This window comes from Oncorhynchus kisutch, linkage group LG21 (genome assembly GCF_002021735.2).
Source record: "Oncorhynchus kisutch isolate 150728-3 linkage group LG21, Okis_V2, whole genome shotgun sequence".
NCBI lineage: Eukaryota > Metazoa > Chordata > Actinopteri > Salmoniformes > Salmonidae > Oncorhynchus > Oncorhynchus kisutch.
Genome location: NC_034194.2, coordinates 2,286,689 through 2,306,702, shown reverse-complemented (window position 1 = coordinate 2,306,702; position 20,014 = coordinate 2,286,689). Strand labels below are relative to the sequence as shown.

The 20,014-nt window shown below is 43.3% G+C and overlaps 1 protein-coding gene across 1 annotated transcript in view; it reads left to right on the top strand.

Moving 5' to 3' along the window:
* The window catches only part of LOC109876212 (glutamate receptor ionotropic, kainate 2), a 204,627-nt gene that overhangs the window by 72,519 nt on the left and 112,094 nt on the right, over positions 1–20,014 (top strand). The window contains exon 6 of the mRNA XM_031800870.1: positions 18,958–19,131. Coding sequence (XP_031656730.1) covers positions 18,958–19,131 — 174 coding nt within the window. The remainder of the gene's footprint in view (positions 1–18,957; positions 19,132–20,014) is intronic.

Here is a 20,014-nt window from a genome sequence, read left to right as displayed (position 1 = left end):
TATTATAGCTGTGTATTGCTGCATGAGATTGTCAAGGATTTCCTCCTCTTCTTCCGAAGAGGAGAGGCGAAAAGGATCAGAGGACCAATATGCGGCGTGGTAAGTGTCCATGGTTCTTTTAATACGTAAACGTACACATGAACAACTGATTACAAAAACAAGAAACGTGTGAAAACCTAAACAGTCCTATCTGGTGCAAAACACCAAGACAGGAACAATCACCCACAAACACACAGTGAGACACAGGCTACCTAAGTATGATTCTCAATCAGAGACAACTAATGACACCTGCCTCTGATTGAGAACAATACTAGGCCAAAACATAGAAATACCCAAATCATAGAAAAACAAACAGACTGCCCACCCAACTCACGCCCTGACCATACTAACTAAATACAAAACAAAGGAAATAAAGGTCAGAACGTGACAGATCTAATCGTCTGAGCGAGCGGTTCGATAATTAGGGCGAAGAGCATAGGCGACAGCGCACAACCCTGCCTTGTCCCTCTGTAAAAGTTTAATCGGGGCGACAATGATTTGGTTAGTGAGTATTCTGGCACAGGGGTTCCTATATAAAAGCTGGATCCAATTTATGAACCCATCTCCAATATTACATTTCTGTAGGATCTTGAACAGATAGGGCCACTCAACTTGGTCAAAGTCCTTTTCTGCGTCGATATGACTGCAAGGTCCACGTAGGGTAACCTCTGAGAATACATAATGTTGAAGAGGCGCCTGAGATTGAAGAATGAGTTTCTGTTAGGGATAAAACCGATCTGGTCCGAATGGACCAATTTGCCAATTAAAGTGCTAAGCCTGTTAGCCAGAGTTTTTGCTAAAATCTTTTGGTCTGTATTAAGGAGAGATTTTGGTCTGTATGACCCTACCTCTTCTGAATCTTTACCCTTATGTATAACTGTAATGAACGCTTCATCCAAAGTAGAAGGGAGAGCTCCATCCTCATTGGCCTGAACCAAAATTTTGTGCAGGTAGGGAGAGAGCATGTTGCTGAATGTTTTACAGAATTCACCAGGGTATCCATCTGGGCCCGGGGTCTTGCCACTCTTTAGAGATTTAATTGTTTCTCGAATTTCATCGAGCTATTTCCTTATTCAGGAAGTTAGAATCTTCCTGGTTCATGGCAGGAAGATTACAGTTCTCCAAAAATGTTTGCATAATTAACGGGTTAGGATCTGCTGTAGATGTGTGTGTATTTAGAGTCTCATAAAACTGACGGAATCTGTCATTGATGTCTTTGGGGGAAGAGAGAAATCTGCATCTTGGGAATTAAACTTTGAATCATTTGGTCACAAACTTTTTTTCAAAGTTGTCTGGCGAGTAATTTGTGTGGTTTTGTCACCAATCTCAAAATATTTTTGCTTGGCATAGAGAAAAGATTTAGCAATTTTAGCTGAGAGAATCTGATTATATTCAAATTTTAAAGTTACTTTTTTAAATGTTTCTCCATAGATGGATGGCTAGCATTCTCCCAATCCAGTAAGTGAATTTGTTTTTCCAGTTTTGCCTACTCCTGGCAGCCTGAAAGGAGATGATACAGCCTCTCAGATAAGCCTTCAGTGTTTCACACAATAATGCTGGGGAAGTCTCTGTGTTGTCGTTGGTATCAAAGAAAAATGTAATTTTGGTCTTTAAGATATTCACAGAATGTTTGTTCTGTGAGGAGCTGATGATTCAACCTCCAGATCCTCTCGTTTGGTACAATGTCACCCAATCTCAGGGAGAAGGTGAGTGGACTGTGGTCCGAGATTATAATATCATGATACCTCACATTACAGGTATAGGGGAGTAGTCTAGCATCCACCAAAAAGTAGTCAATTCGAGTGTAAACATTGAACATGAGAGTAAAAGGAGTATTCCCTACCCGTAGGGTTAGCGATCCTCCATATATCAAATAAGTTCGATATTTTTTTTCTTTTTCTATTTTCTTTTTTTTTCGGTATTCAATAATTCGCTTGAATAGGAGGTAGGGGTTCGCCGGGTAGAGGATCTATCCAAATATTGGTCTAGCACATAGTTAAGGTCCTCTCCAATGACCAGGTTAGTATGGGAGATATCTGGAATTAGGGCAAGGACTCTTTTGAAAAAAGAGGGGTTATCAATGTTTGGCCCGTATATATTTAGTAGAGTTACTGAAGTAGAGTGGATTTCTCCTATTACGATCACATACCGACCTTCTTTATCCGCAATAGTGGTTTTATGTAGAAAGGGAATTCCTTTCCGTACCAGAATCGCTGTGCCTCTCGTTTTGGCAGAGAAGTTAGTGATACACTTGCCCCACCCACCTACAATTAAGTCTGCTATGAGAGTTATTTTTCAGATGGGTTTCTTGCAAAAATATAATATCAGACGAGAGTGCTTTCAAGTGGGCTAGGACCTTGCCTCATAATTGGTTTGTTTAAACCCTTGACATTCCAGGAAGTGAATGTAAGCCCCGCCCTCCTCTCGTTTGTAGTTCCTATGGTGGCCTGCATAACATGTAACTTGATAAAAAGGTAAGAAAGCGCACCAAGCCATCACGATCAGCATATGTAGCACCTTTACTTCCCACCCTGTTCCCCTAATTTCCCCAACACTTACCCCCCATCAACCCACATTTAACAGGCATGCACAAACACAGGAAAAAAAAAGGAAAAATGAAAATAAACACATTGTCTGGCCGATGCCAAAGAAGCACGGCGCGACCTCGAACAAGAGGTAAAACAAACAGAAAATCCCAACTATACCTCACCTCACCTCACTATCCTAGAACTTCTACTAACATATGAACTGAGGCTCCTGCGAATAGTGTTCAGTTAGCATCTAATAAACCTAAACAGAATAAGTTGCAACTTAAACATATTGCGCACTTAAGCGTCATCCTGGGTCAATCCCAGAGATAAGCAAGATATAGCCTCACAAGATTATATTAATTGCTAAGCAATGCCGGTAAAAACATAAACCATCCGCAACCGACATAGACAGCCGTACCTTTACATACTGTGTGTCAGGAGAACAAGGATTTTGCTAAATTAAACTTACCCCCCCAATAAAAAATAAAAATAAAAAAAATATATATATATATATACCCACACAAAAAAATGCATGTATAAAAATATATATTTAACCCTGTACAGGGACCAACATCGGGACATTTCAGTGACAACTAAAAATACAATTTCGTAACATTAAACATTCTTAAATGCAAGTGTCTTACACCCTTCAAAAGATTAGAATATTGGTAATCAAACTACGTTTTCCAATTTAAAATAGCTATTACAGAGACCAATCCCATGCTTTTGTTTGAAGAGAAATCAAGAACAAACATTTTCCGCCATGACAGTTTTTAGACATTCACATCTGAAGGTAAAATTATGACTTTACATTCTGATATCTTGCTCTTATTTCTCTTCCTGAGTATCCCATTGATCAAATTAAGTGCCGTTTTCTTTGATAAAATCAATTTTTATAGCCGAAATCTAAACAAACTATTTGTGCCGTGAATTCCAACTCTATTTTTTTTTTTACAGTGCATTCGGCATGATTCGCCCTGTAAACAATAGTTTATATAGTCATAGTGGGTTTCAGTGCATTCCTCTGGATGTTTGCAACACAGTCAAACATCATTGTTTTTTTTTGCGGGGAGAATTGACCGAAGTGAGCTGATTTGAAGACCACGATAAATGACTACCTGACGCACCAATAATTTTAGCGAAGCTTCATTGCTTGACTATATTTCTGCCCAATGACCACCGATCTTCTTTAAATATAGCTGGGTAGATAGCCAATGAGCTGAGGTAAACGCCAGTATGTAATGGTTTGGGGTTGGACCACAATTCCTTGGTTGTAATCGCACGCGCATGGAACTCCATTTTCGCCTTGACGATCAGAGCAGTTGCTGTAAGGCTTTTTACCAGCAGCTGTATTTCGGAAAGTTGTAGTTTCAACGATTTCATTGAAGATATCCTGGCGAATACATCATGTAAAAGCGAAGTCAAACTCTAAAGTAAAAGTGAAAATTTTTGTTTTGTTTGAGGAATCTTGGAGTGACTCAAACGAACTGAGGAGCTGTTTCTGCAAGGACAGGACGTACTTCTGGACGGGTAAGTGCTAATGCCATTTTTGCAATGAAATGTGTAGTTTGTTTTTGTGTGTATGTTGGTTTGGGTGTGTATGTGTGTATGTATAACAATGGCCAGAGTTGAATGGAACACCTTAGTGACTGTTCCCTCTGCTCTATACAATCAATACATATCTGTTTATATTATGTGATGATAAAAGGCTCATACAATACAAATATTTTTTACATGTTTTCTTTCACAGTGATAGCGACTCCGACTGGGAGGCCCCGGTGCCAAGCTGCCCGCTCTACCTGTGCCCCCAGTGGTGTTCATATGCCACAGTTCATTACTGCAGGCATGACTGTGCCTCAGGGCCAAAAGGGCACAGCATGGAGGCGTCGTTGTGTTCTGTGTCGCAAGAAATGCACCACTTGTTCAGTTTGCCTCTGCTTTACATCAGAAAGAGACTGCTATGGGACAGGGCACAGGCAGCAAAATACTGTGACAAGGATTTCCAAGGGGTGTACTCTTTATTTTATTTGTAATTTTTTTTGTACTATATTTATTTTCTAATATTTTTTTTAAACATTTTTGGGGGTGTTAGAATAGCTTTTGATGTGTTGTATATAGTTATTTGCACTGCTGTATATAGTTATAGGTCATTTCACCAATTCGGCCACTTGGGTACATTTGGGCAACTTGTGCGGGACACCTGGGTGACTTCATGCTAAATGTCATGTAGCTCACCCATTCCTGAAGTTATCAGTCTGAAACTTTGCACACCTGCAGTTGCCCTCTTGTGTTATCCATCAAAACGATCTCCAGCATCCTATCTGACTGTGTGGCCATTCTAGTACATGTGAAAGATGATACTACAACAATAAAAAAACTGAACGTATGCTCTTTCTCTTTTCTTCCACCAGATCTACTGTGTTATATTCTCTTACATTCAATTAACATTTCCACAACCTTCAGAATGTTTCCATTCAAATGATACCAAGAATATGCATATCCTTGCCTCTGGGGCTGAGCTACAGGCAGTTAGATTTGGGTATGTCTTCAGGCGGAAATTGAGAACAAAGGGATCCAGCCATAACAGGTTAAAAAATATGTATATACAAACATTCATACCCCAGAATAACAATCTACACTGATTTAAAATATACATAATACTAAAATGCTAAGAGAAAATAATAATAAAGTACAAATAATAATTAAATTAAATAATAATTATATGTACACACACCTACACAGACACAAGCATTACAGAGGGCTGGTGGGAATCTAGTAGGGAGAGCGGCCCACGGCTAGACAAAGGCAGAACGGCACAAAACATCAACTTGCTAACCAGGTGTCTGTCCCTTCCCAACCATCACCCCCAGTCCCCTGCAAGCAATAAATAAATGCTATGGTAATAAGAATAATGTAAGGATTGTAAAATAAATAACGAAACAAAACAACGGAATATACAGTGCCTTGCGAAAGTATTCGGCCCCCTTGAACTTTGCGACCTTTTGCTACATTTCAGGCTTCAAACATAAAGATATAAAACTGTATTTTTTTGTGAAGAATCAACAAGTGGGACACAATCATGAAGTGGAACGACATTTATTGGATATTTCAAACTTTTTTTACAAATCAAAAACTGAAAAATTGGGCGTGCCACAATACTCTGGCCATGCGAAGCGACCGTTCAAATGATGCTCTCGATTTTGGTGTCCAGTTCAGCAATAGTGGCCTTAAGATCCTCAGCTATAGCAACACGTAGCTACCCCAAAGCTTGGGTAAGATCTATAAGTGTCACGTTGTTGCATATGCCTTCCGCCATGTCTGTCTCGTTGTTTAGTGGGGAGAATGCCTCCGCTGTGGATTTATTGTCCTTTGGTCGCTTATTACTTATTGTAGAGTCAGTATTATTGCAGGTGCCTCCCGCCATGTCTGTCTCGTTGTTTAGTGGGGAGTAGGCCTCCGCTGTGGATTTATTGTCCTTTGGTCGCTTATTACTTATTGTAGAGTCAGTATTATTGCAGGTGCCTCCCGCCATGTCTGTCTCGTTGTTTAGTGGGGAGTAGGCCTCCGCTGAGGATTTATTGTCCTTTGGTCGCTTATTACTTATTGTAGAGTCAGTATTATTGCAGGTGCCTCCCGCCATGTCTGTCTCGTTGTTTAGTGGGGAGTAGGCCTCCGCTGTGGATTTATTGTCCTTTGGTCGCTTATTACTCTGTCTCGTTGTATAGTGGGGAGTAGGCCTCCGCTGTGGATTTATTGTCCTTTGGTCGCTTATTACTTATTGTAGAGTCAGTATTATTGCAGGTGCCTCCCACCATGTCTGTCTCGTTGTTTAGTGGGGAGTAGGCCTCCGCTGTGGATTTATTGCCCTTTGGTCGCTTATTACTTATTGTAGAGTCAGTATTATTGCATGTGCCTCCCGCCATGTCTGTCTCGTTGTTTAGTGGGGAGTAGGCCTCCGCTGTGGATTTATTGTCCTTTGGTCGCTTATTACTTATTGTAGAGTCAGTATTATTGCAGGTGCCTCCCGCCATGTCTGTCTCGTTGTTTAGTGGGGAGTAGGCCTCCGCTGTGGATTTATTGTCCTTTGGTCGCTTATTACTTATTGTAGAGTCAGTATTATTGCATGTGCCTCCCGCCATGTCTGTCTCGTTGTTTAGTGGGGTGTAGGCCTCCGCTGTGGATTTATTGTCCTTTGGTCGCTTATTACTTATTGTAGAGTCAGTATTATTGCATGTGCCTCCCGCCATGTCTGTCTCGTTGTTTAGTGGGGAGTAGGCCTCCGCTGTGGATTTATTGTCCTTTGGTCGCTTATTACTCTGCATTTCAGTATTATTGCAGGTGCCTCCCGCCATGTCTGTCTCGTTGTTTAGTGGGGAGTAGGCCTCCGCTGTGGATTTATTGTCCTTTGGTCGCTTATTACTCTGTCTCGTTGTATAGTGGGGAGTAGGCCTCCGCTGTGGATTTATTGTCCTTTGGTCGCTTATTACTTATTGTAGAGTCAGTATTATTGCAGGTGCCTCCCACCATGTCTGTCTCGTTGTTTAGTGGGGAGTAGGCCTCCGCTGTGGATTTATTGCCCTTTGGTCGCTTATTACTTATTGTAGAGTCAGTATTATTGCATGTGCCTCCCGCCATGTCTGTCTCGTTGTTTAGTGGGGAGTAGGCCTCCGCTGTGGATTTATTGCCCTTTGGTCGCTTATTACTTATTGTAGAGTCAGTATTATTGCATGTGCCTCCCGCCATGTCTGTCTCGTTGTTTAGTGGGGAGTAGGCCTCCGCTGTGGATTTATTGTCCTTTGGTCGCTTATTACTTATTGTAGAGTCAGTATTATTGCAGGTGCCTCCCGCCATGTCTGTCTCGTTGTTTAGTGGGGAGTAGGCCTCCGCTGTGGATTTATTGTCCTTTGGTCGCTTATTACTTATTGTAGAGTCAGTATTATTGCAGGTGCCTCCCACCATGTCTGTCTCGTTGTTTAGTGGGGAGTAGGCCTCCGCTGTGGATTTATTGTCCTTTGGTCGCTTATTACTTATTGTAGAGTCAGTATTATTGCAGGTGCCTCCCACCATGTCTGTCTCGTTGTTTAGTGGGGAGTAGGCCTCCGCTGTGGATTTATTGTCCTTTGGTCGCTTATTACTCTGTCTCGTTGTTTAGTGGGGAGTAGGCCTCCGCTGTGGATTTATTGTCCTTTGGTCGCTTATTACTTATTGTAGAGTCAGTATTATTGCATGTGCCTCCTGCCATGTCTGTCTCGTTGTTTAGTGGGGAGTAGGCCTCCGCTGTGGATTTATTGTCCTTTGGTCGCTTATTACTCTGCATTTCAGTATTATTGCATGTGCCTCCCGCCATGTCTGTCTCGTTGTTTAGTGGGGAGTAGGCCTCCGCTGTGGATTTATTGTCCTTTGGTCGCTTATTACTTATTGTAGAGTCAGTATTATTGCAGGTGCCTCCTGCCATGTCTGTCTCGTTGTTTAGTGGGGAGTAGGCCTCCGCTGTGGATTTATTGTCCTTTGGTCGCTTATTACTTATTGTAGAGTCAGTATTATTGCAGGTGCCTCCCGCCATGTCTGTCTCGTTGTTTAGTGGGGAGTAGGCCTCCGCTGTGGATTTATTGTCCTTTGGTCGCTTATTACTTATTGTAGAGTCAGTATTATTGCAGGTGCCTCCCGCCATGTCTGTCTCGTTGTTTAGTGGGGAGTAGGCCTCCGCTGTGGATTTATTGTCCTTTGGTCGCTTATTACTTATTGTAGAGTCAGTATTGTTGCATGTGCCTCCCGCCATGTCTGTCTTGTTGTTTAGTGGGGAGTAGGCCTCCGCTGTGGATTTATTGTCCTTTGGTCGCTTATTACTTATTGTAGAGTCAGTATTATTGCAGGTGCCTCCTGCCATGTCTGTCTCGTTGTTTAGTGGGGAGTAGCCTCCGCTGTGGATTTATTGTCCTTTGGTCGCTTATTACTTATTGTAGAGTCAGTATTATTGCATGTGCCTCCCGCCATGTCTGTCTCGTTGTTTAGTGGGGAGTAGGCCTCCGCTGTGGATTTATTGTCCTTTGGTCGCTTATTACTTATTGTAGAGTCAGTATTATTGCAGGTGCCTCCCACCATGTCTGTCTCGATGTTTAGTGGGGAGTAGGCCTCCGCTGTGGATTTATTGTCCTTTGGTCGCTTATTACTTATTGTAGAGTCAGTATTATTGCAGGTGCCTCCTGCCATGTCTGTCTCGTTGTTTAGTGGGGAGTAGGCCTCCGCTGTGGATTTATTGTCCTTTGGTCGCTTATTACTTATTGTAGAGTCAGTATTATTGCAGGTGCCTCCCACCATGTCTGTCTCGTTGTTTAGTGGGGAGTAGGCCTCCGCTGTGGATTTATTGTCCTTTGGTCGCTTATTACTTATTGTAGAGTCAGTATTATTGCAGGTGCCTCCCACCATGTCTGTCTCGTTGTTTAGTGGGGAGTAGGCCTCCGCTGTGGATTTATTGTCCTTTGGTCGCTTATTACTTATTGTAGAGTCAGTATTATTGCAGGTGCCTCCCGCCATGTCTGTCTCGTTGTTTAGTGGGGAGTAGGCCTCCGCTGTGGATTTATTGTCCTTTGGTCGCTTATTACTCGGCATTTTCATATAAAAAGTTACAATCTTGTATTAGAAAGAAACCTTTGTTGTAAAAAGTGCCAAAGTAGGTTCAATTAGATTATTTTGCAAAAAAGTTGCAGGAGCCATTCACTCCAACATGCTAGCTCCGCCCCCATCTTTCTAAGTCTGAGGGTGGTTTTAACCTTCCAGACTTGGAATTTTAATAATTCGCTACCCAAGCCTTTTACTTGTGACATATAGTTAAATGCACTAAAGAGGAACAATGGGTACATATTGAAGTTGCTCCTCCCCAGAATCCTTTTATGTGTCTATTTTCAAAGAATAAAGCTAAGAACATTAACAACTTCATAGTGTTATGAGAATTTCGTTAAACTTCAATTAATCTACTCAGTCTGCAACCCAGAGTTTGTAAGATTCTGGTCGAATGAAGCAGACAAGAGTCCCAGCTTACAAAAATCAAAGTGTTTATTCACGAGGACGTCCTAGTCCATCCCTTTTATACTGGCTCCTTACGCACATACCTTCACACACAAACATTAGGTATCCTACGCACATACTGTATCACTACCCAGCCGACAGATCCATTCCACCGAGATTAGGGAGACCTTGAGAAGTACTCCCTGTCCTCTCCCAAGTCTCAGAGGCCTAGCCAGGTCGGCACCGAAGCTACGCCTTGCTCAGACAGTCTGTTTTTCCACTATACAGATACCTTGTTTAACCTAATTCTGACTAAAACTACACACATCATCAGATTATAATTTTATGATTCTAATCAATTTCATACAATTCTAAGGTTTCAGAGTGGCATTATTTCATTATCTTTCAACATTGAAATTATTTTATCACATAGTTAAGAACGCTATAGGGATATGGGAGAAAATAAAACGTATTCTACAAGAATCAATATCACTCCCTAAAAACACAACCTTATGGAACACTCCTTGGATAGGTTTATAATTATAAATTATAAATATAAATTATAAATTAAAGTCGCGGGATAGTGAAGCTATACATACATTTTTGGGGGGCACATTCTGCCTAGTTTTTTTGGGGACTATTCAGCTAACCATCCTAAAGTCTCATAAGAAATTAGGTAGAGCAAGTAATGTTATACTATTTGGTTATGTATTGTAGAATACAAATTAAATATTATGTGATCTTTTAAGATCTTTCATTGATTCAGCTTTGGTCTTACTTTACTAAACGAGCACCGTGAGAAGTGGCGCTTGCGCTCCGCCAGTACACCAACCCTGCTCCTGCTGCACCGAACGAGCTAATTGATCCATACCTAGTTTACTCTTCTGCCTCGTGCAAAATTTGGTGATACAGAAACGAGAGACCACGTGTGAAAATCTGGGAATATTTGGTCAAGGAAACTTTGCTGGTTGGTCTAAGCTCTCATCGAATGAAAAACTGTTAGGAAGGGAGATTTAAAATGGGATTGAGTGAAGTACCTGCACATATAATGTTCAATGAGCAACTAATGAGCATGGAGAGACTCAAGTATGACATCATTACCTTATCTTTTAGTCTAATATAGCTGTTTACTAACTTGTGTAGCTCTTCGTCAGAAGCATGCTTTTTGATAGTAGTTAATCCCATCTGTCCTCTCCAAATGTATTTTGAATTTATCCTGAAAGGATTTGGGAAATGTGATTGGTTGATGCTAGGCCTATGACATTGGCCTACCATGTCACCTTGCTCTGTGCAGAATATCAGATCTTAATGATTGGAGAAGTATTTAAAATCACCCGTACCACATCCTTATAATATATTTATTTTAGTGCAAGGTGACTGCAAGAGAAGGGTTGGGATGTCTGACTGAAATACGAGAACCTTTTTTTCTAAATTAGTAGTGTTTGAATTTGCAAATTAAATGTGGGAAATGATTGTATGTTTGAGGGACAAAGTGCGGGACTGCAAATTATGAGGCAATGCAATTTAAAAGTTTCATATTGCAAAATGTTCATTTGACATCTTTTGGACATCAGAGCAACCTTATTTGAGTCAGAAAAGGATGTTCATATGATAAGGAAGATTTACAGAACCTTGCACAGAGCATATCCAACTGATAATCTCTTGGAATTACTACTGCAACCAAGACTTAAAAATAACTGAGGGAAAGTTGGAGCATAACTAACCAAATTACAGTTAACTAAAAATGTGCTCTTAATCCAGTCTAAGAGATAAGATTCCCAAATTGACTCAATAATCCATGCTTTCTGGGAATGCTATGAAGTCCAAAAGTTGTGTGGAGCTAGAAAATTGTCTGTCAGAAGTATTACCATGTAAACTTACTTTTAATTTTTTTATACCTTTATTTAACTAGGCAATGTTGAATGAGCATGGAGAGACTCAAGTATGACATCATTACCTTATATATTTTAGTGTAATATAGCTTAAGAACAAATTCTTATTTTCAATGATGGCCTAGGAACAGTGGGTTAACTGCCTGTTCGGGGGCAGAACGACAGATTTGTACCTTGTCAGCTCGGGGATTTGAACTTGCAACACTTCTGGTTACTAGTCCAACACTCTAACCACTAGGCTACCCATCCACCCCATATGGGGGGTGTAGTGAGACCAAATGGGCTGGACGATTCTCTTCTCAGCACTCATTTTGAAAAAACCCATACTAAAAACTTGGAAATCAATCATCAATAACACAATTGAAAAATCTAATGATTTATTATTTAAATATTTAAACAACATGGGCAACCAAGAAAAATGAATCTGTACAATTTAAGGTCAAGCGGCTAACAATAACACCTTGATCACACTGACAGCATCATTACGCAAAATGGTAAGCAGCATCATCTGGATATGTCTGCAACAAAAGTACAACATTCACCTTCTGCTACTATTTCTGTCAAGCCGTCTAAGTCTACAGTTTGACACATACATTAGAATAATCAATTGTATGCACGACACAGAATGCACTATAACTGCCTCTGCAATGCAATGATGCAAGGCAAACGGAAATGAATGTACTACTGGTGTACGAAAATGCAAGGACGCAGTTGGTGTGATCGAGGGTAATGCTGGGATTAGAGATGGGGGTGTGAGCATGCGGGTGTGGGCAGATGAGATGTAGCCTTTGTGTGCGACTGTAAGTTGTTGTTCATCTCTATAAGTTCCCATTTGGAGTGTAATAAAAATATTATATATACAGTACCAGTCAAAAGTTTGGACACACCTACTCAAGGTCGTCCTACATGGTAGAATATTAGTGAAGACATCAAAACTTTAACACATGGATTTTTTTTTAACAAATCAAAATATATTTTAAATTTGAGATTCTTCAAAGTAGCCACCCTTTGCCTTGATGACAGCTTTGGACACTCTTGGCATTCTCTCAACCAGCTTCATGTGGTAGTCACCTGTAATGCATTTCAATTAACAGGTGTGCCTTGTTAAAAGTTCATTTGTGGAATTTCTTTCCTTCTTAATGCCTTTCAGCCAATCAGTTGTTGTCACAAGGCAGGGGTGGTATACAGAAAATAGCCCTATTTGGTAAAAGATCAAGTCAATATTATGGAACAGCTCAAATAAGCAAGGAGAAATGACACTCCATCATTACTTTAAGACGTGAAGGTCAATCAATCTGGAAAATGTCAAGAACTTTGAAAGTTTCTTCAAATCAAAGGAAACTTTTTTGTCACATGCGCCGTATACAACCTTACCTTGAAATGCTTACTTACAAGCCCTTAACCAACAGTGCAGTTCAAGAGAGAGTTAAGAAAATATTTACCAAAGAAACTAAAGTAAAAAGGTGTACCGGTACAGGTAAGTCGTAGGTAGGGGTGAAGTGACTATGCATAGATAATAAATAGCGAGTAGCAACAGTGAACAAATAGAGAGGGGGGGGATCAATGTAAATAGTCCAATGACCATTTGATTAATTGTTCAGCAGTCTTATGGCTTGGGGGTAGAAACTGTTAAGGAGCCTTTTGGTCCTAGACTTGACGCTCCGGTACCAATTGCCGTGCAGTAGCAAAGAAAACAATCTATGACTTGGGTGACTGGAGTCTCTGAAAATGTTTTGGGCTTTCCTCTGACACCGCCTAGTATATAGGTCCTGGATGGCAGGAAGCTTGGCCCCAGTGATGTACTGGGCCGTATGTGTTACCCTCTGTAGCACCTTACAGTTAGATGCTGAGGAGTTGCCACCTTGGGCGATGATGCAACCTGTCAGGATGGTGTAGCTGTAGAACCTTTTGAGGATCTGGGGACACATGCCAAATCTTTTTAGTCTCCTGAGGGGGAAAAAGTGTTGTCATGCCTTAACGACTGTCTTGGTGTGTTTGAACCATGAAAGTTCGCTGGTGATGTGGACACCAAAGAACTTGAAACTCTCGACCCACTGGACTACAGTCCCGTCGATGTTAATGGGGGACCGTTCGGCCCACATTTTCCTGTAGTCCACGATCAGCTCCTTTGCTTGCTCACATTGAGGGAGAGGTTGAAGGACCCCAGTATTAAGGGTCAGCGTGGACCCCCACCTGGGGTCCTTTGCTTAGTGATGAGCTTTGTGGGCACTATGGTGTTGAACGCTGAGCTGTAGTCAATGAACAGCATTCTCACATAAGTGTTGCATTTGTCCAGTTGGGAAAGGGCAGTGTGCAGTGCGATTGAGATTGCGTCATCTGTGGATCTGTTGGGGCGGTATGCGAATTGGAGTGGGTCTAGGGTATCCGGGAGGATGCTGTTGATGAGGGCCATGACCAGCCTTTCAAAGCACTTAATGGCTACTGTCGTGAGTGCTATGGGGCAGTGATCATTTAGGCAGGTCACCTTCGCTTCCTTGGGCACAGGGGCTATAGAGGTATGCTTGAAACATTTAGGTATTACAGACTCGGTCAGGGAGAGGTTGAAAAGTGAAGACACTTGCCAGTTTCTCAGCGCATGCTTTGAGAACACGTCCTGGTTGTCTGTCTGGCCCCGTGGCTTTATGAATGTTGACCTGTTTAAAGGTCTTGCGTTATCACACTGTCGTCCAGAACAACTGGTGCTCTCATGCATGCTTCAGTGTTGCTTGCCTCGAAGCGTGCATAAAAGGCATTTAGCTCATCTGGTAGGTTCACATCACTGGGCAGCTCACGTCTGGGTTTCCATTTTTAGTCTGTAATAGTTTTCAAGCCCTGCCACATCCCACGATGTCAGAGCCAGTGTAGTAGGATTCAATCTTAATCCTGCATTGATGCTTTGCTTGTTTGATGGTTTGTCTGAGAGCGTAGCGGGATTTCAAATAAGCGTCCGGATTAGGGTCCCGCTCCTTGAAAGCGGCAGCTCTAGCCTTTAGCTCGATGTTGATTTTGCCTTTAATCCATGGCTTCTGGTTTGAATATGTACACCACTGTTCAAAGTATGGTGCCACATAGAAACATCCTTCTTTTTGAAAGAAAATCAATTTTTTTGTCCATTTAAATAACATAAAATGTATCACTACTACAATTGTTAATGTTGTAAATGACTATTGTAGCTGGAAACCGATGATTTTTAATGGAGTATCTACATAGGCGTACAGAGGTCCATTATCAGCCCCCATCACTCCTGTGTTCCAATGGCACATTTGTCACGCCTTGGTCATTGTGTTTTGTGTTTTCGTTATATATTTGGTCAGGCCAGGGTGTGACAGGGGTTTATGTTATTGTATTTTGTATTGGGGTTTGTAGTATTTGGGATCGTGGCTGATTAGGGGTGTTGTATAGGCTTGGCTGCCTGAGGCGGTTCTCAATCAGCAGTCAGGTGATTCTCGTTGCCTCTGATTGGGAACCGTATTTAGGTAGCCTGAGTTTCGCTTTGTCTTTCGTGGGTGATTGTTCCTGTCTCTGTGTAGTTTCACCAGATAGGCTGTAATTAGGTTTCACGTTCCGGTTGTTGTTTTTGTATTTATTAGTTATTTCATGTATCATCACCATTCATTCATTAAAGAACATGAGTAACCACCACGCTGCATTTCGGTCCTCTCTTTCAACAAACGAAGAACGCCGTTACAGAATCACCCACCACATAGGGACCGAGCGGCGTGGTAACAGGCAGGAGCAGCGAAAGGAGGACGTTATGGACAGCAATGGCATGGAGTATACGACGTGGGAAGAAATCGACAGGTGGGCAGCCGACCCAGAGAGAGTGCAGGAGCCCGCATGGGATTCGCTAGAGCAGTGCGAAGAAGGCTATAGGAGAATGGAGTTGGAGAAACAGACACGGCGGCGCAGAGCGAAACCCGAAACCCGTAAAAAATGTATTGGGGGGGGCTCAGAGGGAGAGTGGCTGAGTCAGGAGATGGACCTGAGCCAACTCTCCTTGTTTTTCATGAGGAGCCAAGAAAGAGACCAGAACCAGAGCCGGTGTTAGAGGTGAGCGAAGCAGAGACTGAGAAGGAGTTAATGGGGAAAGTGGAGTGGAGAGTAATGAGGGAGTTGCTAGCTTGGTGCTATAGATATCATATTCGTCCGACGGATCGTGTCGGGGATTTGATGGCACCTGAGTTAGCGCTCCATACTCGTCCTGAGGTGCGTGTTAGTCGTTAGGCCTCCTGTGCACATCCCTAGCCTTGCACATCCTGTGCCACCTCCACACACCAGTCCTCCGGTAGCAGCTCCCCGCACCAGGCTTCCTGTGCGTGTCCTCGCTCCAGTATCACCAGTGCCCGCACCACGCATCAGGCCTACAGTGCGCCTCGCCTCTCCTGCTCTGTCGGAGTCTCCCGCCTGTTCAGCACAGCCAGAGCCTTCCTTCCCTCCTGCGCTGTCGGAGTCTCCCGCCTGTTCAGCACAGCCAGAGCCTTCCTTCCCTCCTGCGCTGCCGGAGCCTCCTGCCTGCATGAAGCAGCCTGAGCTGCCAGTCTGCAGGGAGCTGTCAGTCTGCATGAAGCAGCCAGAGCTGTCAGTCTGCAAAGAGCTGTCAGTCTGCAGGGAGCTGTCAGTCTGCAAGGAGCTGCCAGTCTGCAAGGTGCTGTCACCCTGCATGGAGCAGTCAGAGCTGTCAGTCTGCATGAAGCAGCCAGAGCTGTCAGTCTGCAAAGAGCTGCCAGTCTGCAAGGAGCTGCCAGTCTGCAGGGTGCTGTCAGCCTGCATGGAGCAGTCAGAGCTGTCAGTCTGCATGAAGCAGCCAGAGCTGTCAGTCTGCAAGTAGCTGCCAGTCTGCAAGGAGCTGCCAGTCTGCAAGGAGCTGTCAGTCTGCAAGGAGCTGTCAGCCTGCATGGAGCAGTCAGAGCTGTCAGTCTGCAAGGAGCTGCCAGTCTGCAGGGAGCTGTCAGTCTGCAAGGAGCTGCCAGTCTGCAAGGAACTGCCAGTCTGCAAGGAGCTGCCAGTCTGCAAGGAGCTGTCAGTCTGCAAGGAGCTGTCAGCCTGCATGGAGCAGTCAGAGCTGTCAGTCTGCAAGGAGCTGCCAGTCTGCAGGGTGCTGTCAGCCTGCATGGAGCAGTCAGAGCTGTCAGTCTGCATGAAGCAGCCAGAGCTGCCAGTCTGCAAGGAGCTGTCAGCCTGCATGGAGCAGTCAGAGCTGTCAGTCTGCATAGAGCAGCTAGATCCGCCAGTCAGCCATGATCTTCTAGATCTGCCAGTCAACCAGATTCTTCCAGATCAGCCTGTCAACCAGAATCTTCCAGATCTGCTAGTCAACCAGAATCTTCCAGATCTGCTAGTCAACCAGAATCTTCCAGATCTGCTAGTCAACCTGAATCTTCCAGATCCGCCAGCCAGCCAGGATCTACCGGAGCCTACTACCTACCTGAGCTTCATCTCAGTACTGGGCTTCCTCTCAGTACTGGGCTTCCTCTCAGTACTGGGCTTCCCCTCTGTTCCGGGCTGCCCCTCAGTCCCGAGCTGCCCCTCAGTCCCGAGCTGCCCCTCAGTCCCGAGCTGTCCCTCAGTCCCGAGATGCCCCTCAGTCACGAGCTGCTCCTCAGTTCTGTGGGGTTCTGGGTGAGGACTATTAGGCCATGGTTGGCGGCGAGGGTGGATTATCCCAGGACGCGAAGGGGAGGAACTAGGACATTAATGAAGTGGGGTCCACGTCCCGAGCCGGAGCCGCCACCAAGGACAGACGCCCACCCGGACCCTCCCTATAGTCCGCACCTTGGGGGGGGGGTTCTGTCACGCCTTGGTCATTGTGTTTTGTGTTTTCGTTATATATTTGGTCAGGCCAGGGTGTGACAGGGGTTTATGTTATTGTATTTCATATTGGTATTAGTTTGTAGTATTTGGGATCGCGGCTGATTAGGGGTGTTGTATAGGCTTGGCTGCCTGAGGCGGATCTCAATCAGCAGTCAGGTGATTCTCGTTGCCTCTGATTGGGAACCGTATTTAGGTAGCCTGAGTTTCGCTTTGTCTTTCGTGGGTGATTGTTCCTGTCTCTGTGTAGTTTCACCAGATAGGCTGTAATTAGGTTCACGTTCCGTTTGTTGTTTTTGTATTTATTAGTTATTTCATGTATCATCACCATTCATTCATTAAAGAACATGAGTAACCACCACGCTGCATTTCGGTCCTCTCTTTCAACAAACGAAGAACGCCGTTACAACATTGTGTTAGCTAATCCAAGTATATAATTTTTATAGGCTAATTGACATTAGAAAACCCTTTTGCAATTAATGATTAAAGAAGCAATAAAACTGTCCTTTAAACTAGTTGAGTATCTGGAGCATTAGCATTTGTGTGTTTGACTACAGGCTCAAAATGGCTGGAAACAAATAACTTTCTTCTGAAACACATCAGTCCATTCTTGTTCTGAGAAATAGAACACCAGTCTCAACGTCAACAGTGAAGAGGTGACTCCGGGATGCTGGATGAAGGATGAGTTGCAAAGAAAAAGCCATATCTCACACTGGCCAATAAAAATAAAATATTTACATGGGCAAAAGAACATGGACACTGGACAGAGGAACTTTGCCTAGAAGTCCAGCATCCCGGAGTCGCTCCTTCAGTGTTGACGTTGTGACTTGCAGGTACTATTTAATGAAGCTGCCAGTTGAGGACCTCTGATTTTTGGTTCCAACCGCCATGTCTTTGTGAGACGCAGAGTAGGATGATCTCCACATGTGTGGTTCCCATCAGGGAGCATGGAGGAGGAGGTGTGATGGTGAGGGGGTGCTTTGCTGATGACACTTTCTGTGATTTATTTAGAATTCAAGGCACACTTAACCAGCATAGCTACCACAGCATTCTGCAGCGACACGCCATCCCATCTGGTTTGAGCTTATTGGGACTATCGTTTGTTTTTCAACAGGACAATGACCCAAAAACACACCTCTAGGCTGTGTAAGGTCTATTTGACCAAGCAGGTCAAGGTGCTTGATGTTTTTTTGCGACTGAACTTGAAGAAACTTTAACATTTCTTGAGATCTTCGGCATTGACTGATATGCATGCTTTAATGTAATGATGGATTTATTTCCCTTTGCTTATTTGAGCTGTTCTTGCCATAATATGGACTTGGTCTTTTACCAAATAGGGCTATTTCTTTATACCTTTACACCCCTACCTTGTCTCAACACAACTGATTGGCTCAAACGCATTAGGAAAGAAATTCCACAAATTAACTTTTAACAAGGCACACATGTTAATTGAAATGCATTCCAGGTGACTACCTCGTGAAGCTGGTTGAGAGAATGCCAAGAGTGTGCAAAGCTGTCAGCAAGGCAGAGGGTGGCTACTTTTATTCTATAATATAAAAAATAGTTTAAATAAAAACCCTGAAAACCCTGAAATGAGTTGGTGTGTCCAAACTGTTGACTTGTCCTTTATATAAAAATAATAATTAAGTATCAAGCATGAATCAGGCTATTCTTTATTTTAGGATCTTTTCGCTTTGGATATGGAGCCGTATCGGTACAGCGGAGTCAACCTGACGGGTTTCCGGATCCTAAACACTGAAAACTCTCAGGTGTCATCGATCATCGAGAAGTGGTCCATGGAACGCCTTCAAGCCCCACCCAAAGCGGACTCAGGCCTCCTGGATGGATTCATGACGGTACGGTTCAAACTGCTCATGGCTCTGTTATGCTGTGCATGCACAAACATGTTTATTGCGGTACTTAATCAACTTATATTGCTACATTTATGGGATTTTTCTAGTACACACACTTTGTAAAGCCATTGTGTATGGAATGGTCAGTTTATATGAAATGTGAAATATGACAATGTAAGGAGAGAGTTACTTTTATGGGTAACAGGGCAGGATAGCCAGGGCTTTAGTCCAGGTGAAAGGCTCTCTGGGAGGACACCAAGGTTGGGAAGTAATCCCGTCTGGAGCTTTGGGGCTGAAGCTCCTGGGTCTAAATGCGCTCTAATGAGACGATGTGGATGGTAATGGACGTTTATCTGCACTCCTTCACTCGCCTCCTCGCTGGGAACCCTGCCAAAATATGACAATCTGTCAGTGTAAGGAGAGAGAGAGAGAGAGAGCAAATTGGACGGTAATGATGGGCTCTACTTTTTTTTCGGGGTGCCATCCAGAAAAAGCCAGCAACGGTGAGGTAATTTGAAAGTGGAAAAAAAGAAGTGGAGCCCAGGCATGGTCATTCAACGTCTTTCTCTGTATTTATTTGTCTGAAACCTCCAATTACTTAATTTCGCTAGCATGATATGAAGTCCCTGGGGAGATGTGTGCCTGTGTTTTTCTGTTTGGTATCTCTTTCCTCTGTCTGGGTATAGGATGGCAGTAGATCCATGGTGAATCTTTAGAGATGCAGAAAGCAATAACACAGTGTCAGAAACTGAAATGTATGCTTGTGAACTGGAATTTTAGTCTTACCCTTATCTTGCTTACTTATGGTTGTGCAATGTGATATCAGGTCATACTGTAGTTCTCTGTTTGTCATGGAAGCTGCAACCCCTAAACTAGAGCACATGCA